General features: G+C 39.3%; 1 protein-coding gene across 3 annotated transcripts in view; it reads left to right on the top strand.

The window, feature by feature from the left end:
* Nucleotides 1-17,009, top strand: part of LOC110845255 (pro-neuregulin-2, membrane-bound isoform) — a 41,720-nt gene that overhangs the window by 11,842 nt on the left and 12,869 nt on the right. For all 3 annotated transcript variants that reach the window (XM_035847186.1, XM_035847185.1, XM_022091642.2), the window contains exons 5-8: nucleotides 5,462-5,633; nucleotides 8,774-9,027; nucleotides 9,980-10,057; nucleotides 10,146-10,185. In XM_035847186.1, coding sequence (XP_035703079.1) covers nucleotides 5,462-5,633; nucleotides 8,774-9,027; nucleotides 9,980-10,057; nucleotides 10,146-10,185 — 544 coding nt within the window. The remainder of the gene's footprint in view (nucleotides 1-5,461; nucleotides 5,634-8,773; nucleotides 9,028-9,979; nucleotides 10,058-10,145; nucleotides 10,186-17,009) is intronic.

Here is a 17,009-nt window from a genome sequence, read left to right as displayed (position 1 = left end):
GAAGCTTTTGTGTCACTTATGCATATGTCTTGATTTTAACCCCATTTTACTGCAGATTAAAGTATAAGTTAAAACTTAATCTGGTAGTAATTCACGGCATACTCGAGTACGCACATAAATTCATACCGTAGTTTGTACATACATGACACGTTGAGGTGAGATAAATATTTTCTTGTTAAGAAATGGGCAGTTTTTCAGCTAAAGAAAAGGTACACACATGTATAAATGTTGGTGGTCTTATGTATGTGCACATACATAAGACCACACCATGGTGTGGTCTCAAGTTTTTCTGTTTTACTAATTTCAATTTATTTGTGTACGAAGGGGTTAGAAACATCATAAATTATGGAATTGGTTAGCACTACACAACTTTTTTGGTACCATATCTCTATTTATTAACTTACATTTCAATTTCAGTATACACTGACCATCTTTTTATGACAGTTTTACAACTCTTTTTTCCCCTTTTATCCACTTGGCACTCAAATGTCTGCACCGGTAGAAGGAAATACCACCTACGAGATGGAAGGTGTTTTTGATCCTATTTCTTCTAATTCAATGCAAGAAAATTATGTGATCCCATGTCATCTTCTATTAGTACGAATAAACCTATTAAAAATTATCCACCCACTAATTTACATATAGAGTTCTATTGACCCCCGTTTCTAAAGTCGGTTGTTTATAAATTGAAGATGGTAATTAAACATCTAAATATTTTTGCGTGACGATTATGCAGCAGGAGACTTGCAGTGGCCGCGGAAACGTGAGAGACAATGTCCCCACGATTATTCGATGATCCTACATTATTAATGTCCCCACGACTTCCGCGGCCACTGAATGCTTGCTTACATATGTAATACATGAAAGTTCAGAGCAATCATTCCTCCGTCTAGTCTAGTCTGCCGATGACAAATGTGAGCTGAGTTGAAAAGTGGCAGGGTCAAGTTGCAATGCGGTTAACCCATTGTTGTTCTTTATCGGGTGCATTATTAGAATTCAGTCCAAAGCAGAATGGTAGCCGAGTTGGGAGTGGTGGGCAAGATGTGAGAAAGAATAATGGTACATCGGCCGCGGAGGCTATGGGGATATCTGGGGACATTAACTTTGTAGGATGGGGGAGGGCCGGGTTTATATAAGATGGGGACTTCGAATAACCGTGGAGACATTGTCCCTCTGTCCGCGGCCACTGCTTTCTAAATACTTATGTATGTGCACAGTGGCCGCGGAAGGGTAAGGGGAATAGAGGGACAATGTCCCCACGGTTATTCGATGTCCACATCATCTGCCCATCTTATATAAACTCCTCCCTCCAATATCCAACAATGTTAATACCCCCAGATGTCCCCACGGCTTCCGCCGCAAATGTTCATACATGCATTGATTGAGTGGTGGAGGTTGACGTTGAGCTCATCTTACAGACCGGGCGTGGACCGGAAAATATCTCTCCTCGGTCGGTAGTCATTAATGGACGTTTTTTTTTCGTGAATTGTTATGACTTTTTTTATGTCTCCATTGTTAAACCTATTTTGGACTTTTGGTATTGTGCATGTGTATCAAGTAAGAAGCGTTATTAAGCAACCTCATTTTTACAAGATGCGACTTTATTTATTCGCAGCTTTAATCGAAGGAGATGCACATTTTTGCGAGAGCTGTTTGGGAACAATGACAAATTTGTGATGTATCAAAATATTAATGATATTGTAATATATTTCCATTATCACGGGGAGTTTATGGCATCCTTACGTATTTTTTATGTAAGAGATTGATCATGATTAAGACGACGATGAAAAATTGCTTGTCATTTCCTTAGCATGAGACGACCGACATATGTGCATAACGCGGTTTGTCAACTATCCGAGTCCTTTACGAACAATGGAGATCTCCCAGCGGATGCTCTCAGATTTTGGGTAAATTAGTGGCAATCGATCACAAATTTAATTAATGCGAAATTTGCAAAAAGACACGATTTTCCAATGCTCAGGTTTGGCAGAGATAGTTGCATCCGAAGAGGAGATAACGCGCCTAAAATTTGACAAATTTTACACGTTCCAAATTTATTGCGCGCTTTCTCCTCTTTGGATGCAAATATCTCGACCAAACGTGCCATTGGGAGATCGTGTCTTTTGCAAATTTCATACTAATTAAATTTGCGATCGATTGACACTAATTTGCTCAAAATCTGAGAGCATCCACTGGGAAACCTCCATTGTAGATTGAATATCATGTTTCTTCACATTCATTTCAATCAATTCATCTCTAAATCAGTTTTCTCAACTCAATTTTAACTCTAAACAAACATTTCGAATTCGCTGAAAAATTATTTATACCAAACATTTTGACACCACGACATGAAGCTGGTGCCAAATTCTGTATCAAAAATCTCCCCCAAAACCATCAGATTCTGTGCACATGCAAGGATAAGATGATGGAAAATTTATGAAATCGTTTCCAGTTGTTCGCTCTAACTTTGTCCTTCACCCCGAAGAGAAAGATCCAGATCTGGTTTGGAAAACAATTCCGCAATGTTTTTAAATTCCTGTGAGATCAAGTTTTATTTAAATCCGCATTCCAATCTGAAGCAGACGTTTAGATTTCTATTTTTGACTCATGAGTTATCTCTTTGTGCATAAGTTTATTCATCTCTTTTCCCTCCTCCCGAACCTAGGCCAATGTTAAACAAATTGAAATTGTGGATGCATATCTGTATATGCACAGACAGACCTCAACATATGCAAGTAAGGAAAAGGCATGCATATTTTCCTTCACTGTTAAGGAGTGAAGCACCTTTATATGAGCGTTGTGTCTGTCTGTCTGTCCGTTGGTCAGATAACTCTTGAACGAAACTTTAAATACAAACTTCAAATTTGGGACGCGGTCAAAGAAGGTTACATTGCATATATGTATATCAATTTTAACGGAAATTGAACCCCGAATTCAATGGTGATGACCTCTAGTTTGACCCCAGAGGTCACAAAACGGTTGAATTTGATACTTGTGTCACAAATGTTGAAAACACTGCAGATTTTCGACGGATAAAAACAATATACTATTCATTTTGACGTATGACTTTCACCCCTTTGTTGCATGTGTTGTAACGGTTTATTTGTGTGTGTCTTTGGTTGGAGAATGTACACAGGATTCCATGCACTCTCCTCCTGAGGTCAAGCTTTCTGGACTGGAAAAACTTTATTTCGCTTCCTTTCTGACATTATACTTGCTTGATAAACTTTTTACTAAATAAGTTAGAATGTCAGCAAGATGTCCAGTACATAGTTGTCCTCTCAGTTTGGGAGTCAGTGGCCAAGAAAGTTTCCCTAAAAGTTTTTGGTACATATCCTTTTACGGGACGTACCGGAAATCTGACCAATTCAGAGAGAACCACTATTTTATAATGGAGTAAATACTTGATCAATGCGGGGGTATGGGTATTTATTTCTGAAAATGCAGTTACAACCACATCACGACGAGAATGAGTACACGGTTAAAAATCTGGTATTAATTTGGTAATAACTTCCTACCGGATTGGTTCTGACTGGTAAATTTTGTATTCCCACGACATTACTAAACGGTAATGCCCGTTATTACCAGTGCCGCCAGAGTATGTACAAATACTCCAGTCAGTAACAACTTTCTAACAGTTTTCTAAGAGTGCAGTGCATAGACAAAGATTTTACTACCTAACTACTTTCTCACAAAGGCGAATAACTTGCCTTCATATGTGTAAACTTTCCCTTAGATTCACGTTTACTATTCATGTTCATGCTCAACATGCACGTTTATCCCAAAGTTGTGGACAGAATGACTTTCTCCTTTCAGCAAAAAAAAAGAATTTCATCTGTGCCCGAATTTCTTCTTCTCCTACTTTTCCCTGCCTTTCCTGTCGTCCTCGCGTATCAAACTTGATTGCCCGTACATACACAATTTCTAAGGAAAACTTGCACATACATGAGTTTTTATATCGGTCACCTCACAAACTTTGCAACCTATACAATACAAGGCTCATAACTTGGCTAAATCAAATCCCGTTAGTCGTAACGTACATTGTTGTCCAGTCGTGATGATGATAATTCAGATTTTACGTGCAACAAGAATTGAGGAAATGATTAACCATAAATTCCTGATTGATAGTTTTGTCTGGCTGCTTGCTGCCTTATATAACTGGCGAGACGGATTATGTACTGCTATTTAGGCAACCATGATAAAATTGCATTAAATTGATTGTCACGCGAATCAGCACTTCATTCATACCGTCATTTTTTTGCAAGGCCCCAAATTGGGACTCCCAATCTACCAAGTAGCCCCGTGTAATGTAACAAAGTCCAGTCCAGTCCACCTAAGAGAAAGTTTTTTTTTGTTGGGGTAAAAGGTAGCACAAGGACGCCGCGGTGGCAGAGATGACCTCGGCTGACTGTACACGATTAACAGTGTTGGATGCCATTATTGGCAAAAAACGAGACAACCAACTACATACACACATACATAACTTGACTGACTTGGTATTTATGATGACATAAAGCGAGATGGCATTTGACAACACGACAACAACGACGACAGGACATGAATTTTTTGGAGGATTGGATGCGAGAATGGTGCATCTATGTACTAACAAAACCCGTATAGATCTCTGATATATACATTTTGATTCCAACTTTCATCTCGTAAATACGTAGCATGTTCCTATTATGTTGTATTTGTCAAGAAAAGTAAAAGTTCTCAGTCTCCTAAATAAAACCGTATCCGAAGCGGACGTGAAACGGAGAAATATTGCTCTTGTCTCTTGCAATGCAACCTTTGTTTCCTGTATTCAGTCTCCTTGTTCTCTATATCCTCCTTTTACATAAATAGGATGCTCAAAAACATGTAAGGTAACCAAACCACAATAAGTATCCTTATTAAAGGGTAAAACTATTTTTGTCTGCTGGGTGTAGATGACTATTATTTTATGACTATGACGAAAATATTATTTGTTATTAATTACCCACCCACCCTTCCCAAGAAATAACGAAGAGAAGAATATCGGTGATTGTCTAGTCTTGAGTTTCATTGTCATACGTCACACGATGCAAATCTTAACCAGTGGCCTCGGAAGCTGTGGGGCATTAACATTGTAGGATAGGGGAGGGAGGGGTTATATAAGATGGGGAGATGATGCGGACATCGAATAACCGTGGGACATTGTCCCTCTGTTCCCACAGCTTCCGCGGCCACTGTTCTCGCATAGATAAAATTAAAACAGTTTTGATGTGGTGTGACTTTTTATTGTATAAAGAACTTGATTTTATTTAGTGTGGGGCCATTATTTTTAGTGTAGTGACATCCTGTTCTTTTCCAACTTTATGACGACATGACTTGCATTTTATATCGTTTTATGCCTTTTTTTACGATGGTGATGTTCTCCTTCTTTGTCTTTGTTGACGAGTTTCTTAAATGTTGATTCTTATTTTTTTTGTAACCGGAAAAGGCCAAGCTCCCTCGGTCGTGGCGGCGAAGGATGTCCAGCTAAATGTGAAGGAGAGATTAAGGCTTCGCTGTCGTCTCCGGGCGGGCAACCCGATCCCGCTTCTCACCTGGTATAAGGATGATCGACCTGTGAACCTCACCGATACGGGGAAATTTCGCCTAAGGACGAAAAGGTGAGTTATTTAGGTTTTAATCTAAATAAATATGCATAATAATATATCTAAATAAAACCAGTTAATTTGGGCATTTACAAGGGAGGTCTCTTAGCGGATGCTCTCAGATTTTGGGCAAACTGGTGTGAATCGATGACAAATTTAACTAGTATGAAATTTGCGAAAGACACGATCTCCCAATGGGCACGTTTGGCAGGGATATTTGCATCCGAAGAGGAGAAAATGTGCCAAAAAGTTGATAAATTTTACACTTTCCAAATTTACTGTGCGCTTTCTCCTCTTTGGATGCAAATATCTCTGCTAAACGTGCCCATTGGGAGATCGTGTCTTTCGCAAATTTCATACTAATTAAATTTGCGATCGATTGACAATAATTTGCTAATAATCGGAGAGCATCCTCTGGGTGACCTCCCTTGTTAGAGAAAGTGACTTTTTCAACGAAAAGCACGACCTGTGATAACATAACATGTCCTGTAGAATCCGGACGACTAGGATGCATGTTTCGTTTACTGACTGGGTATTGCAGTAGAATCTGGGTGAAGGAATTTAGTCAAGATTTTTTTGGCATTCCGTTGTTTTTGCTAACTTAACTATTTAGTTAAGTAGTTAATGATCTTCCAAAATCTATTCTGTGCTCAAGCTCAATGGAATTCTTGATTAGGAATCAAAGACCAGTTAATCTTATGGTATATACAAAGGGAAAGAAAATAAAAATCAAAATATTCTTGTCGCGACGGATAATCCGCCGTATTGGCAAGAAGCATTTCATTCAAAGCTTTAAGAGAGAAGGGCCATTGATAAGTTATGCAAATATGCAAATATATTGAGGAACTTATGGCACAACTAAAGGAGAATTGAGAGATTGCACAAGAGTAATTTTGTGATTTTGATTGTAATTTTGATTGTACATAGATGGATCTCCGATAATTTATTTACCTACAATCAAAAATTACATCTACAATCATAAAATAACTCTCGCGCAACGTCTCTAACAGTGGCCACGGAACCCAGCCGTGGGGACATCTGGGAACATTGACATTGTAGGATTAGTAATTTTTAGTGATTGTGATTTTAGATAAATCACTTATAATTTATTTATCTACAGTTAAAATTACACCCACAATCACACAAAATTACTCTAGCGCAATGTCTCTAACAGTTACCGCGAAAGCTGTGATGACATTAACATTGTGGGATAGGGGAAGGAGGGGTTTATATAACATGAGGAGCCGATGGGGACACCGAATAACCAACATTGTCCCTCTGTCCCCACGCTTCCGCGGCCACTGCTCTCTAATCCCCATGCATCTACAAGAGAAAGTCGAAAGTCATGCATAAATACTTAATTAGCAATAAAACCCGGGTACAAATAATAATATTCGGGGATTTCTCGATCCTATTCCCGTAGTTTAGAAGACACTTTTTAACCTCAAATGATAAACGAGATCACATAAACATTTACAAACAGTCGGTATAGTTTCGAGAGCTATGTTTAGGTTTTACATAAACCTGTTTAAGAAGAAGAAGAGATGCATTTTGTTACCTTCAAACTTTGATTTTACTTTACAAACGTAAACATGAAATGCACCTGAAACACCGCCGGCGTCTGTTTTCCTTGGAACGCGTTTGTAAACAGGACTTAATATGTACAGTTGAACTTTATAGTAAACTGGACTTTGCTTGGTTTTTTATCACCGTTTTTTTCATTGCTTCGCCTGAAATCTTCTTCTGGTCTTTGCATTTTCTTGAAAAAAATGTGATATCGTTTATTATTCGATGATACGAGTAATAACGGTTCAGGGAAAAGAGGAAAGCCAGCCAGTCAGGTAAGTGCGACTCCATCCACTTCTGAGAAATGGGTTAAGTAAACAATGTCGAGAGCTGGCATGGACTAATTTTTGCCATAATTTATAAGCCAAATGATGAAACTTGGGTTTAGTTAGGGGGGTGCGGAATGATTTTAACCAGGAGTCATCCATCTATATGCATGATATAATGGTTAATAACAGTGGCCGCGGAAGGGTGTGGGGACGCAGAGGGACAATGTCCCCAGGGTTATTCGATGTCCGTATCATCTATCCATGTTATATAAACCCATCCCTCCCCTATCCTAAAATGGAAATGTCCCCATGGCTTCAGCGGTCACTGATTCCACACATAGAGACATATACGTACAAATGCATACAGTGGCCGCGGACAGAGGGACAATGTCCCCACGGTTGTTCGATGTCCCCATCATAACCCCATCTTATATAAACCCATCCCTCCCCTATCCTACAATGGCAATGTCCCCACGGCTTCTGCGGCCACTGTATGATAGTCACACTTTCCAAAAAACGGGTAGAGTCGGTATCGATTTGGTAATAATTTCCTACCGGATTGGTAGTAGTTTGTTCCTCAGTGGTAAATTTGTCATTACCACAACCACAACAGTACTAAATGTCCGTTAATTGTTACCGGTGAAGGTAGAGTCATCTACGTAATCCTGTCGGTAATGATTTAATACCAGTTTATTAAGGGCCCGGGGGAAGATTTACTTGATTTTATGTTAGCAACAATAATTGCCAGGGCCCCAAGATTATTATCGCTCTGTTAGGTTACGACCACAATTAATTGACACCGTTTCTATGGGACACTCACGTTCAAAAGCTTTGAACAAAAGCTTTGGTTTTGTCACTGCTTTTGAAAAAGTTTCCCTCAAGTCCCTCAAGTTTTTGAAAAAAGTTGTTTCTTTTGTTCCACCGAAAACTCAAAATGCAATTCCTGCCATTAATTTGGCAATTCTAAGCCAATTTGTCCTCACTTTACGACCAAATATCTCCACTGCACAAGAGGGCAGATCGTCAAAAAAAACTCAAGTAAAATCTAAAGATATGATTAACGCATTAAACATAATTTAAAAAATCTGCCCTCTTGTGCATTGCTGAATTTTATCGTCAAAGTTGACGTGATTTCTAAGCAACTTCCCCCAGGCCCTTAAGCATGGACATATTTAACACCTTGTGAAAGCTCGTATGTAATTTTTCAGGCCAGTCAGTAACGATTTATTACCAGTTTTCGAAGAGTGTTACATATTTAATAGTTAATGGTCATGTTTATTAATAAGTAACTTATCAGACCTTGTATACAATTTTTTTCAGGCGACAATCCATCCTAGTGATACGAAAAGCGAGAGAAAGCGATGTCGGGGTTTACCGATGTGAAGCTAAAAATGTGTTTGGGTCGGCCTACGCCAGTGTCCGAGTGTCCTTGTCCCCTTCCACGTTGGTGTCAGCCTCCGGGGGGGCGACGCCTGCGATATCCACGAAACCCAAGGCTACCACCACCACCACAACCTCGACAACTAATACGAACCCCGTGGTGAAAAAGCCATCGTCATCGTTCAATTCCATTGGTAAGTTTTGCAAAAAAGAGTGATGTGCATAGAAATTTAGGTTTTTGGTAATCAAGATTTTTGCGATTTTGCAAAAACAAGTGATTTGTATAGAAATTAAGGTTTTTTATTAGGTAATCAAGATTGTTTTTTGCAAAAAGTGATGTACATACATACATAATTATGGAAATGGAGGTTTTTGGCAATCAAGATTTTTGAGATTTGCCCGTAATGATGATGATGATCTTTATCAAGATAAGTAAATGTCAACCGTTCAATTCATTCGTACTTATTAGATGATAAGCTATTAAGCGGAAAAAAACTCCGTATTCAATTTATTCATATTAGATGATAAGCCATTAAAAAACTTTCTTGATGACTCCACCGTTGATAAGTATGCACGAAGCTATTTAAAGTTTTTATGACGCATTGCATCATTTGTAATTATTCAAGAGTATTTTATGTGCATATGTGCAACTCTTAGTTTTTAGCAAGATTACGTACGTGTATAGCATGTGCTGTACGAGATTGCTTTGCTCCTTCCTGTCGATTTGAACGTTATGGATGACATTTTGAGCTAAATATGACACACAACCGATGGGCTTGAAAAACAGGATGATCGTCACTCCTGCTTGTAATTTCGGAATGAATCATTGTCTACGACAGATAAGCATTATTTCCAGTATCGGTCTTGTGATCAGCAACAGGAAGTGAGTAGGAACGGGTTTATTGCCTTAGGATTAGTTAAGAAATGGAGAGATTACTCATTTGCGTGCTAAAAAAAAGCGATAAACGGACACAAGACACACTGTAAAAATGATCATCTGCTCGTGCGGGTCTTTTCCTTTGTGAAATAATAAAAAGAGACAAGTTTTGCACTCATTTCCAGACATGAAATGCAAAACGCTTCCGGAATCGGAAACGTGTCTTTGATTTGCACCGCGAATTTATTATTTTTACTTTATTAACCCAGGGACAACAGCGACGACGACGCTTTGGCCCCTGGAAGCGAGAGAATGTCCGTACGACTCGTACTGCCTGAATGGAGGAGGTAAGTACATACTTTGATAAGCCTGACATTTTGTAGTTATCTTATCGAAATTATTTTTTTAACAAGTCTTTTTTTTACTCTATTTTAGTCTGCAGTTACTTTGAGACTATTGGAGAATTCGTCTGCCAGTAAGTACTTATTTACATATTTGCATACTTCTATATCAACTTTCACCCACTTTCACACATGAAATTTTGCACACGTATTTTACTCAAATGTCATAAAATCTCTCTTACATACATATTTTCTTCATGAAACATTTAGGCTAAAATTTGCTACTTTGATCTCTCGCGAAATGAAACTTTTGTTCCTAAACGGTTTCAAGTTTCTTGCAGATTGTGAATTTATAAGTTCACTTCGTGACTCACCACTATGGTGGCTGAGGCCATAAAACAGTTGTTCTGATACGACAGGCGAGTCAATAAATAATTAAAAAGGCTAAATACAAACGTTACGAGCCAAAAAGCTGCGTTGACAATTTGATTCTACGCGAAAAATAATGAGTCCAAACTCCAATCTTTAGTAAATACATGGTTGATATCGTTGCATAAGAAAAACTTGGGTCTCAAACCGTGCAGTTGTTTATTTCCATTAACAGATCCCATAAACCTTGTCCCCTGTTGCATAATAGGTACAATGTCCAGTTGCCGCGGAAGGGACACATGGTTATTAGATGTCCCCATCTCATATAAACCTGTCTCTCCCCTATCCTGTCCCCCGGCTTCCGCGGCCACTGGCGATGTGCATATACATTCTGCCTGCATGCATACATAAGAAAGGCAACCAGCGAATAAAGTGAATTAATCGCTGGTGCGCCTTTTTTTCTGTCTAATCTCAAAATCTGAAATGTAAGTAAGTACATCACCGACAGCCAGTTGTTGTTGTGGATGCGTCCAACTAACTGACTGTATTAAAGCACTGCATGGCAGACAAAAGTGAGAGAGAGAACAGATCGTATTCTTTCTTCTGATTCGAAGACGTCGCTTATCTGTATCGAAGAATTGTTTGATGACTCACTTTCTTGTTCCGTCCAACTTTATTTGGCTTTCCTCCATGAAAATGCAGCCTGAACGGAACACGTAGATTTCTTCAGTTTGGGTGGACCTGCGAGATACTTACTTAAATCTGAAATGGAACAAGCTCGTTTATAAGTGTGTGGCACTGCACTCGGCACTTATGTACTTTCTGACAAGGGAGGTATTCCAGCGGATGTTCTCCGATTTTGAGCAAAATCGTATCAATATTTAATTAGTATGAAATTTGCGAAAGACACGATCTCCCAATGGGCACGTTTGGCAGAGATATTTGCATCCAAAGAGGAGAAAGCGCGCCTTAAAGTCGACAAATTTTACACTTTCCAAATTTATTGCGCGCTTTCTCCTCTTCGGATGCAAATATCTCTGGCAAACGGCATTGGGAGATCGTATCTTTCGAAAATTTCATACCAATTAAATTTGCGATCGTTTGACACTAACTAATTTACCCAAAATCCGAGAGCACCCGCTGGGAGACCTCCCTTGTGCGACTAACCATTTCTTCTGTTGTCTTTTTAAAGAGTGGCTTCTGCTCTGTTGATTTGCACGGCGATTATGTTGGTTAGTAAATTTTGGCAGCTTTTCACTTCTTGAGAAGTGAAATGAGAGCTACATATGAAATGAAATGAAGGCAGCAGCAGCAGCAGAATTATTTTGTACGGGACAACAAAATTCGGATGAAAGTAATATGCTGTACGAGATGGAGGGAGGAGGAGGAGAATGACATCTTGGCCTAGGATCAGATTGATATTAATATCGGGAATTTAAAAAAAGAGCCAAAATTGAGTTACTACTACTCCGCGTACTATAAAACGTAACGTAACATGTAACAAACAACAGTTGCTTGGATCATTTAAGCAAATGACAATTTAATCTGTACCTTATGGACGCATTCTGTTAGTCGCAGTAAAGTTACGAATATGTGATGAGATTCAGAGCAGAAACGGCGTTTCTGTTGCGATTTACTTTCCACTGGGCATTGACCCTGCCTGTCCCGATTTTGGAATTTGTGTAACCAAACTTATGTACAAATTATGTATTAAGCAGGTAGTAAAGTTATATTTTTTAAGTTTCCGGAACTCTCCTCAATTTCTTGAGTTTAGTCAAAACTTGTGGACCTCATCCTGAAATAGTGTTTCGAATATTTTGCACATTATCTCATGGAAATTTTGCTAAACTTAAGAGTAGTGGCGGCAGAAATTGTGGGGACATCTGGGGACAGTCTAGGATAGGGGGAGGGGTTTAAATAGCATGGGGAGATGATTGAGGGACATCGAATAACCGTGGGTCCAACAATGTTAATGTCCCCCCATGTCCCCACAGCTTCCGCGGCCACTGCTATTATCTCTCTGTCCACACAGCCAATGTTCAAGAAATATTATGGAAATTTTAAAAACGCAAGGGGTCGTCCATAAATTACGTAACGCGAGAGGAGAGAGGTGCTTAAGATCGTGCTTATTTTACACATGCTAGAAGGAGGGAGGTTGCGACTTTTGCGTTACGTAATTTATGGACGACCCCTAAACTTTCCCAATTACACAATACTTATTATTCAAGATTTTATAATTCCCTTTGCAATTCTCTGGAAATATTCATTATGCCAATTCGAATGAAAAAAGTAGCTGCAAGTTCACTCAAAATAGAATTGCATCGGATCCTGCCAGTCTGGCGAGTTTTCTTCAACCTCCATCATTTCGTGGCAAATCCACATTAGCAAACTTTCAAGCAAAACAACACCAACATTTATGTAGTCATTTAACGATTTAGAATTAGATCATCGCCCAACCATCAAACAAAACACGATGAACGAACACCACACACAACCACAACACCGACTTTTAGACTTCTTGAGTGCTTTGAGACAAGTCGATGCAATTTTATCCCGTGTTCCACGTTCCGTTGTTTAAATAACAGATTTGCTAATCACGTTTCCTCCTTCTAGACAGTTTGACTACACAATAAAAAGAGAATTCTTGAATGAATCCCCACCACCAACGCAACGGACATTCAGTTTTTTCTTATCCGCCCACCCGAAACATGTGATTTTGGTCATGTGACTCATTTTACTAATGCCTAATTTTGGTCAAGCTTATCTATCTATGTACAAGCTGCCCCCTCATAATCTACAGTCACAGTTTATGTATCTGTAAATTTTTTCAGATTTTGAGTGAAATTAGAAATTTGTCAAAATTTTGACGAATTAGAATTTGACAGGAGCTACATATGTACGTAGGTGTTTTATTATTGATTTTCAAAAGGTATGTTCCGCACTGTTTCTGACCAAAGTTTTGATGAAATAATAAACTTCGAATACATTTAGGAGGCTGTGATTTTTTTCTTCCCTGTGGGTTAACATAAACGCTGGCAATAAATCGGCAAACTTTACCTCGGCGGAAAAAATGTCAGATTTGCAAATTAAATATCGTAGTGTGATTTAATTTTTAATGCTGGATGGGTAATACGTGTCGCAGATTTATGATCGAATGCTTAAAATTTACGGTGAAAACTGCCCAACACAAAACACAAATTCAATTGTGCCAATAATTTTAAATGATGGCGAAAAGAGATCTCGGACAAAAAGTCGCCAGGACGCTCAAAATCCGTTTCTTCCACAGAAAGGCTCCGGAAACTAGAGGGACCAATAATGAGAAATCCGTGATTGAAACTGTCCTATTCAGCAGATGAGATGGGTGTTCCAAAAACAACAATTTGTTCCATGTTAACTGAAGACTTCGGTATAAAAATGGTTTCCGTCCTTTGGGTACCAAAATTGCTTTCGGCATCTCACAAACAGGACCGAGTCGACTTTTGCAATGCCAATTTTAGCCTATTAAATAAAGACTTGAATCTGCTCAATATTTTATTAGCTGGATATGGTACTTGGGTATACTATTATGACCCGGTGACCAAATAAGAACTCATTCAGTGGTAGCACGAGGGGTTGCCACCGCCCGTGAATTGAAAAGTGCAAAAATCTGACAAAAAATTGATGATGACCATTTTCAAGGATACCAAAGGTCTCCTCCTTATAAAATTTATTGCTGGAAATACTACAATAAATGGGGCTGTGTGTGCAGGAACCCCGATGGTGCTGCGTCCTGCGGTTGAAAAGAAACGTGGGGTCAAAATAAAGAGTTGGCCTTTTTTTAGACGACAACGCACCACCAAATACCTGGCTGTTTTAGAGGGCTGCTGCAGACGAAAATCTCTTTACCTGCACAAACCACACCCCGTGCAGTCCAGACTTGACCCTTAGTGATTATTATTCGTATCGAAACTTAAAGAAAGACATCAGGGATAAACGGTATTCGGATGATAATGAAATCAAGTCGTAAATTTTGGCATATTTTCGAGGTAAATTTTGATGAGTTGTTGCTAGCGTTAATGATAACTTACAGAACTGAAAAAAATCACAGCATCCTAAATGTATTTGAAGTTTGTTATTTCATCAAAAGTTTGGCCAGAAACAGTGCGGAACATACATTTTGAAAATCAATAATAAAACACCCACGTATGTACGAGATGCAATAAGTAAGTTCGAGCTAAAGTGAGATGAAATTGTGGTCTTATTACTCATTTTACTTATAAATATGCCTAATTCTGGTTAAGCTTATCTGCCCCTCATTATCTACGGATAAGCTTTTACAAATTTTCAAATTTTTAGTGAAATTACAAATTTTGATGAATTACAATTTGACAGGAGATGCATACAAGCTATAATTAGTAAGTCCGAGCTAAAGTGTCGATTAACCAGGCAAGCAAGTGATGTCTGTCTGGTCTGGAGTCAAGTGGGTATAAAACAAGCCGACCAGATGTACATAGTACCGACTTGTTCGAACGAATCGTCCATTACGTTTCGTAGGTTAGGTCAGCTCCGTCAGACAGTCGTAAGTGTATGTACGTAAACTGCAACAAAAGTGAGCTGGCTGGCCATGTGTCATTAATTATCAGTATCCTCACTTATGTACGCTTTCCTAGAATACATACGACTCAATTAGGCGCAGCAGAACTGCAGCAAAAAATATATCGGCAAAGTTTCTTCTCATCCAGTGGCCGCGGAAGGGTGCGGACAATGTCCCCACGATTGTTCGATGTCCACATCATCTCCACATCTTATATAAACCCCTCCCTCCCCCATCCTACAATCTTAATGTCCCCACATGTCCCCACAGCTTTCCGCGGCCACTATTCTCTCTCATTTGCTACAAATACGACGACGACACTCTCAGCAAATCGAAAATATAGGACGGCATATTTACGTGTATTGATGAGACTGCCATTTAAAAAGTGGTGGTTCACTTGTTTTAGAGCAAAGGTTCGTGTCGGTCGAGTAGCGTAATTTTGTAGTCGTCTGCATGCTGCAGGCTGAGTCAATTATTGACTGAAACCTCATCTCTTCTTCAAGTCAAAGATAATATGTAGGCTAGTACTACATATGTGCATACATATTATCCCAGCATGCATGGCCACGCCACGCCAGGCTTGTCTCGTGTGTGCGGTGAAAGCGATAAAGTGTACTAGCAACAACAACAACCTTTAAATTGCCGACGCTTCGTCCGGCTGGTTTCTGTTAATTTCCTTCTCCTAGCTGTCAAGCAGAGTTGGACTCTCGCAGACATCAGACGACGTGGCCGACTTGCTTATAAATATATGATTAAGGGAACAAATAGAGCCGAGATTTTGTTCCGATTTTTCTCATAAACGTTGTACATAACGGACAATTCTATGGGGTTAGGAAATCTGGGAAAATGATGAAAAAATTATGGTGAAATGATCATATAAACCGTATTTGTCGGAGATGTGGGTACATACACTCTAAGAAATTTTACGACCGAATTATCACCGACCGGTGTGACTTTACCGGATGGTGATAATAGCGTAATAATCACCACGTGGACTGGGAACACGCACCACTAGATGGGTCATGATGGGTGAAAGTCAATCGCCAAGCGGAAGCATACTATCACCGAAATGGTAACAGTCCCGATCACCAGAGCCACATTTGTGGTCACATTTGTCGCCGGATTTTTTAGCGTGTACGTACATAGGCATGGCCTTTCCGAGCATTTAGTTAGTTAGTGGTGGCACGAGAGCGTAAATTGAGACTATTTCTGCTTTACGAGTGTGTGTGTGTGCCGGTGGAAGGAAGGAGGTAAAGAAAACAGAAGGGTTTTGTGACTGGAAGCTTGTCGAAGTCGATGTAGAGTTGAAATATAATTTTTGGTTGGTGAGGGTGATTTTGGCGTGTGCCTAAAAATAAAATTTTTCTAAATGTGCCTGCTCCATATACTCGCCTATATGCCCCGCTTTTCCTGCTAACCGCAGCTCAGTCGTTGCCACTACAATACAACTACACACTTATCGACATGGCATAGAAGAAACAGTGGCCGCGGAAGGGTGTGGACAGAGGGGCTGACAATGTCCCCACGGTTGTTCGATGTCCGCATCATCTCCCCATCTTATATAAACCCATCCCTCCCCCATTCTACAATGTTAATGTCCCCTCAAGCTTCCGCGGCCACTGAGAACAAATGTTATAGTATTTAGTTTGGCTGGTTGGTTGGTTAGTTAGTTAGTTGATATGATGGTTAGTTAGTAAGTTTTGACTGGTAAAGTTTGCTCTTAAAATCGTGTGTAAATATAATATCGCACCAGACAAGACAAGACACACATACTTAAAAGAAGAAGAAAGAGTGCCTCTGTCTGTTATTGTCTTTCCGACGACGAGACTCATTCTCTTAATGATACTATTTTAATGACGGGAGGGTGACAGGTACATAAAATTTACGAGATTTTATTTCATACTTTCAAAACTTAATAAAACATTAATCAAGAAAAAGAAGGGTTAAAGAGAGAAATTATGTTTCTTAAAGAGAATGATTGTTAATGTAGTAAATTTTTAAATACAGGGTGGTTTA

The sequence above is a fragment of the Folsomia candida genome, unplaced genomic scaffold (assembly GCF_002217175.1).
Source record: "Folsomia candida strain VU population unplaced genomic scaffold, ASM221717v1 Fcan01_Sc002, whole genome shotgun sequence".
Lineage (NCBI taxonomy): Eukaryota > Metazoa > Arthropoda > Collembola > Entomobryomorpha > Isotomidae > Folsomia > Folsomia candida.
This window is presented reverse-complemented; position numbering and strand designations above follow the sequence as displayed.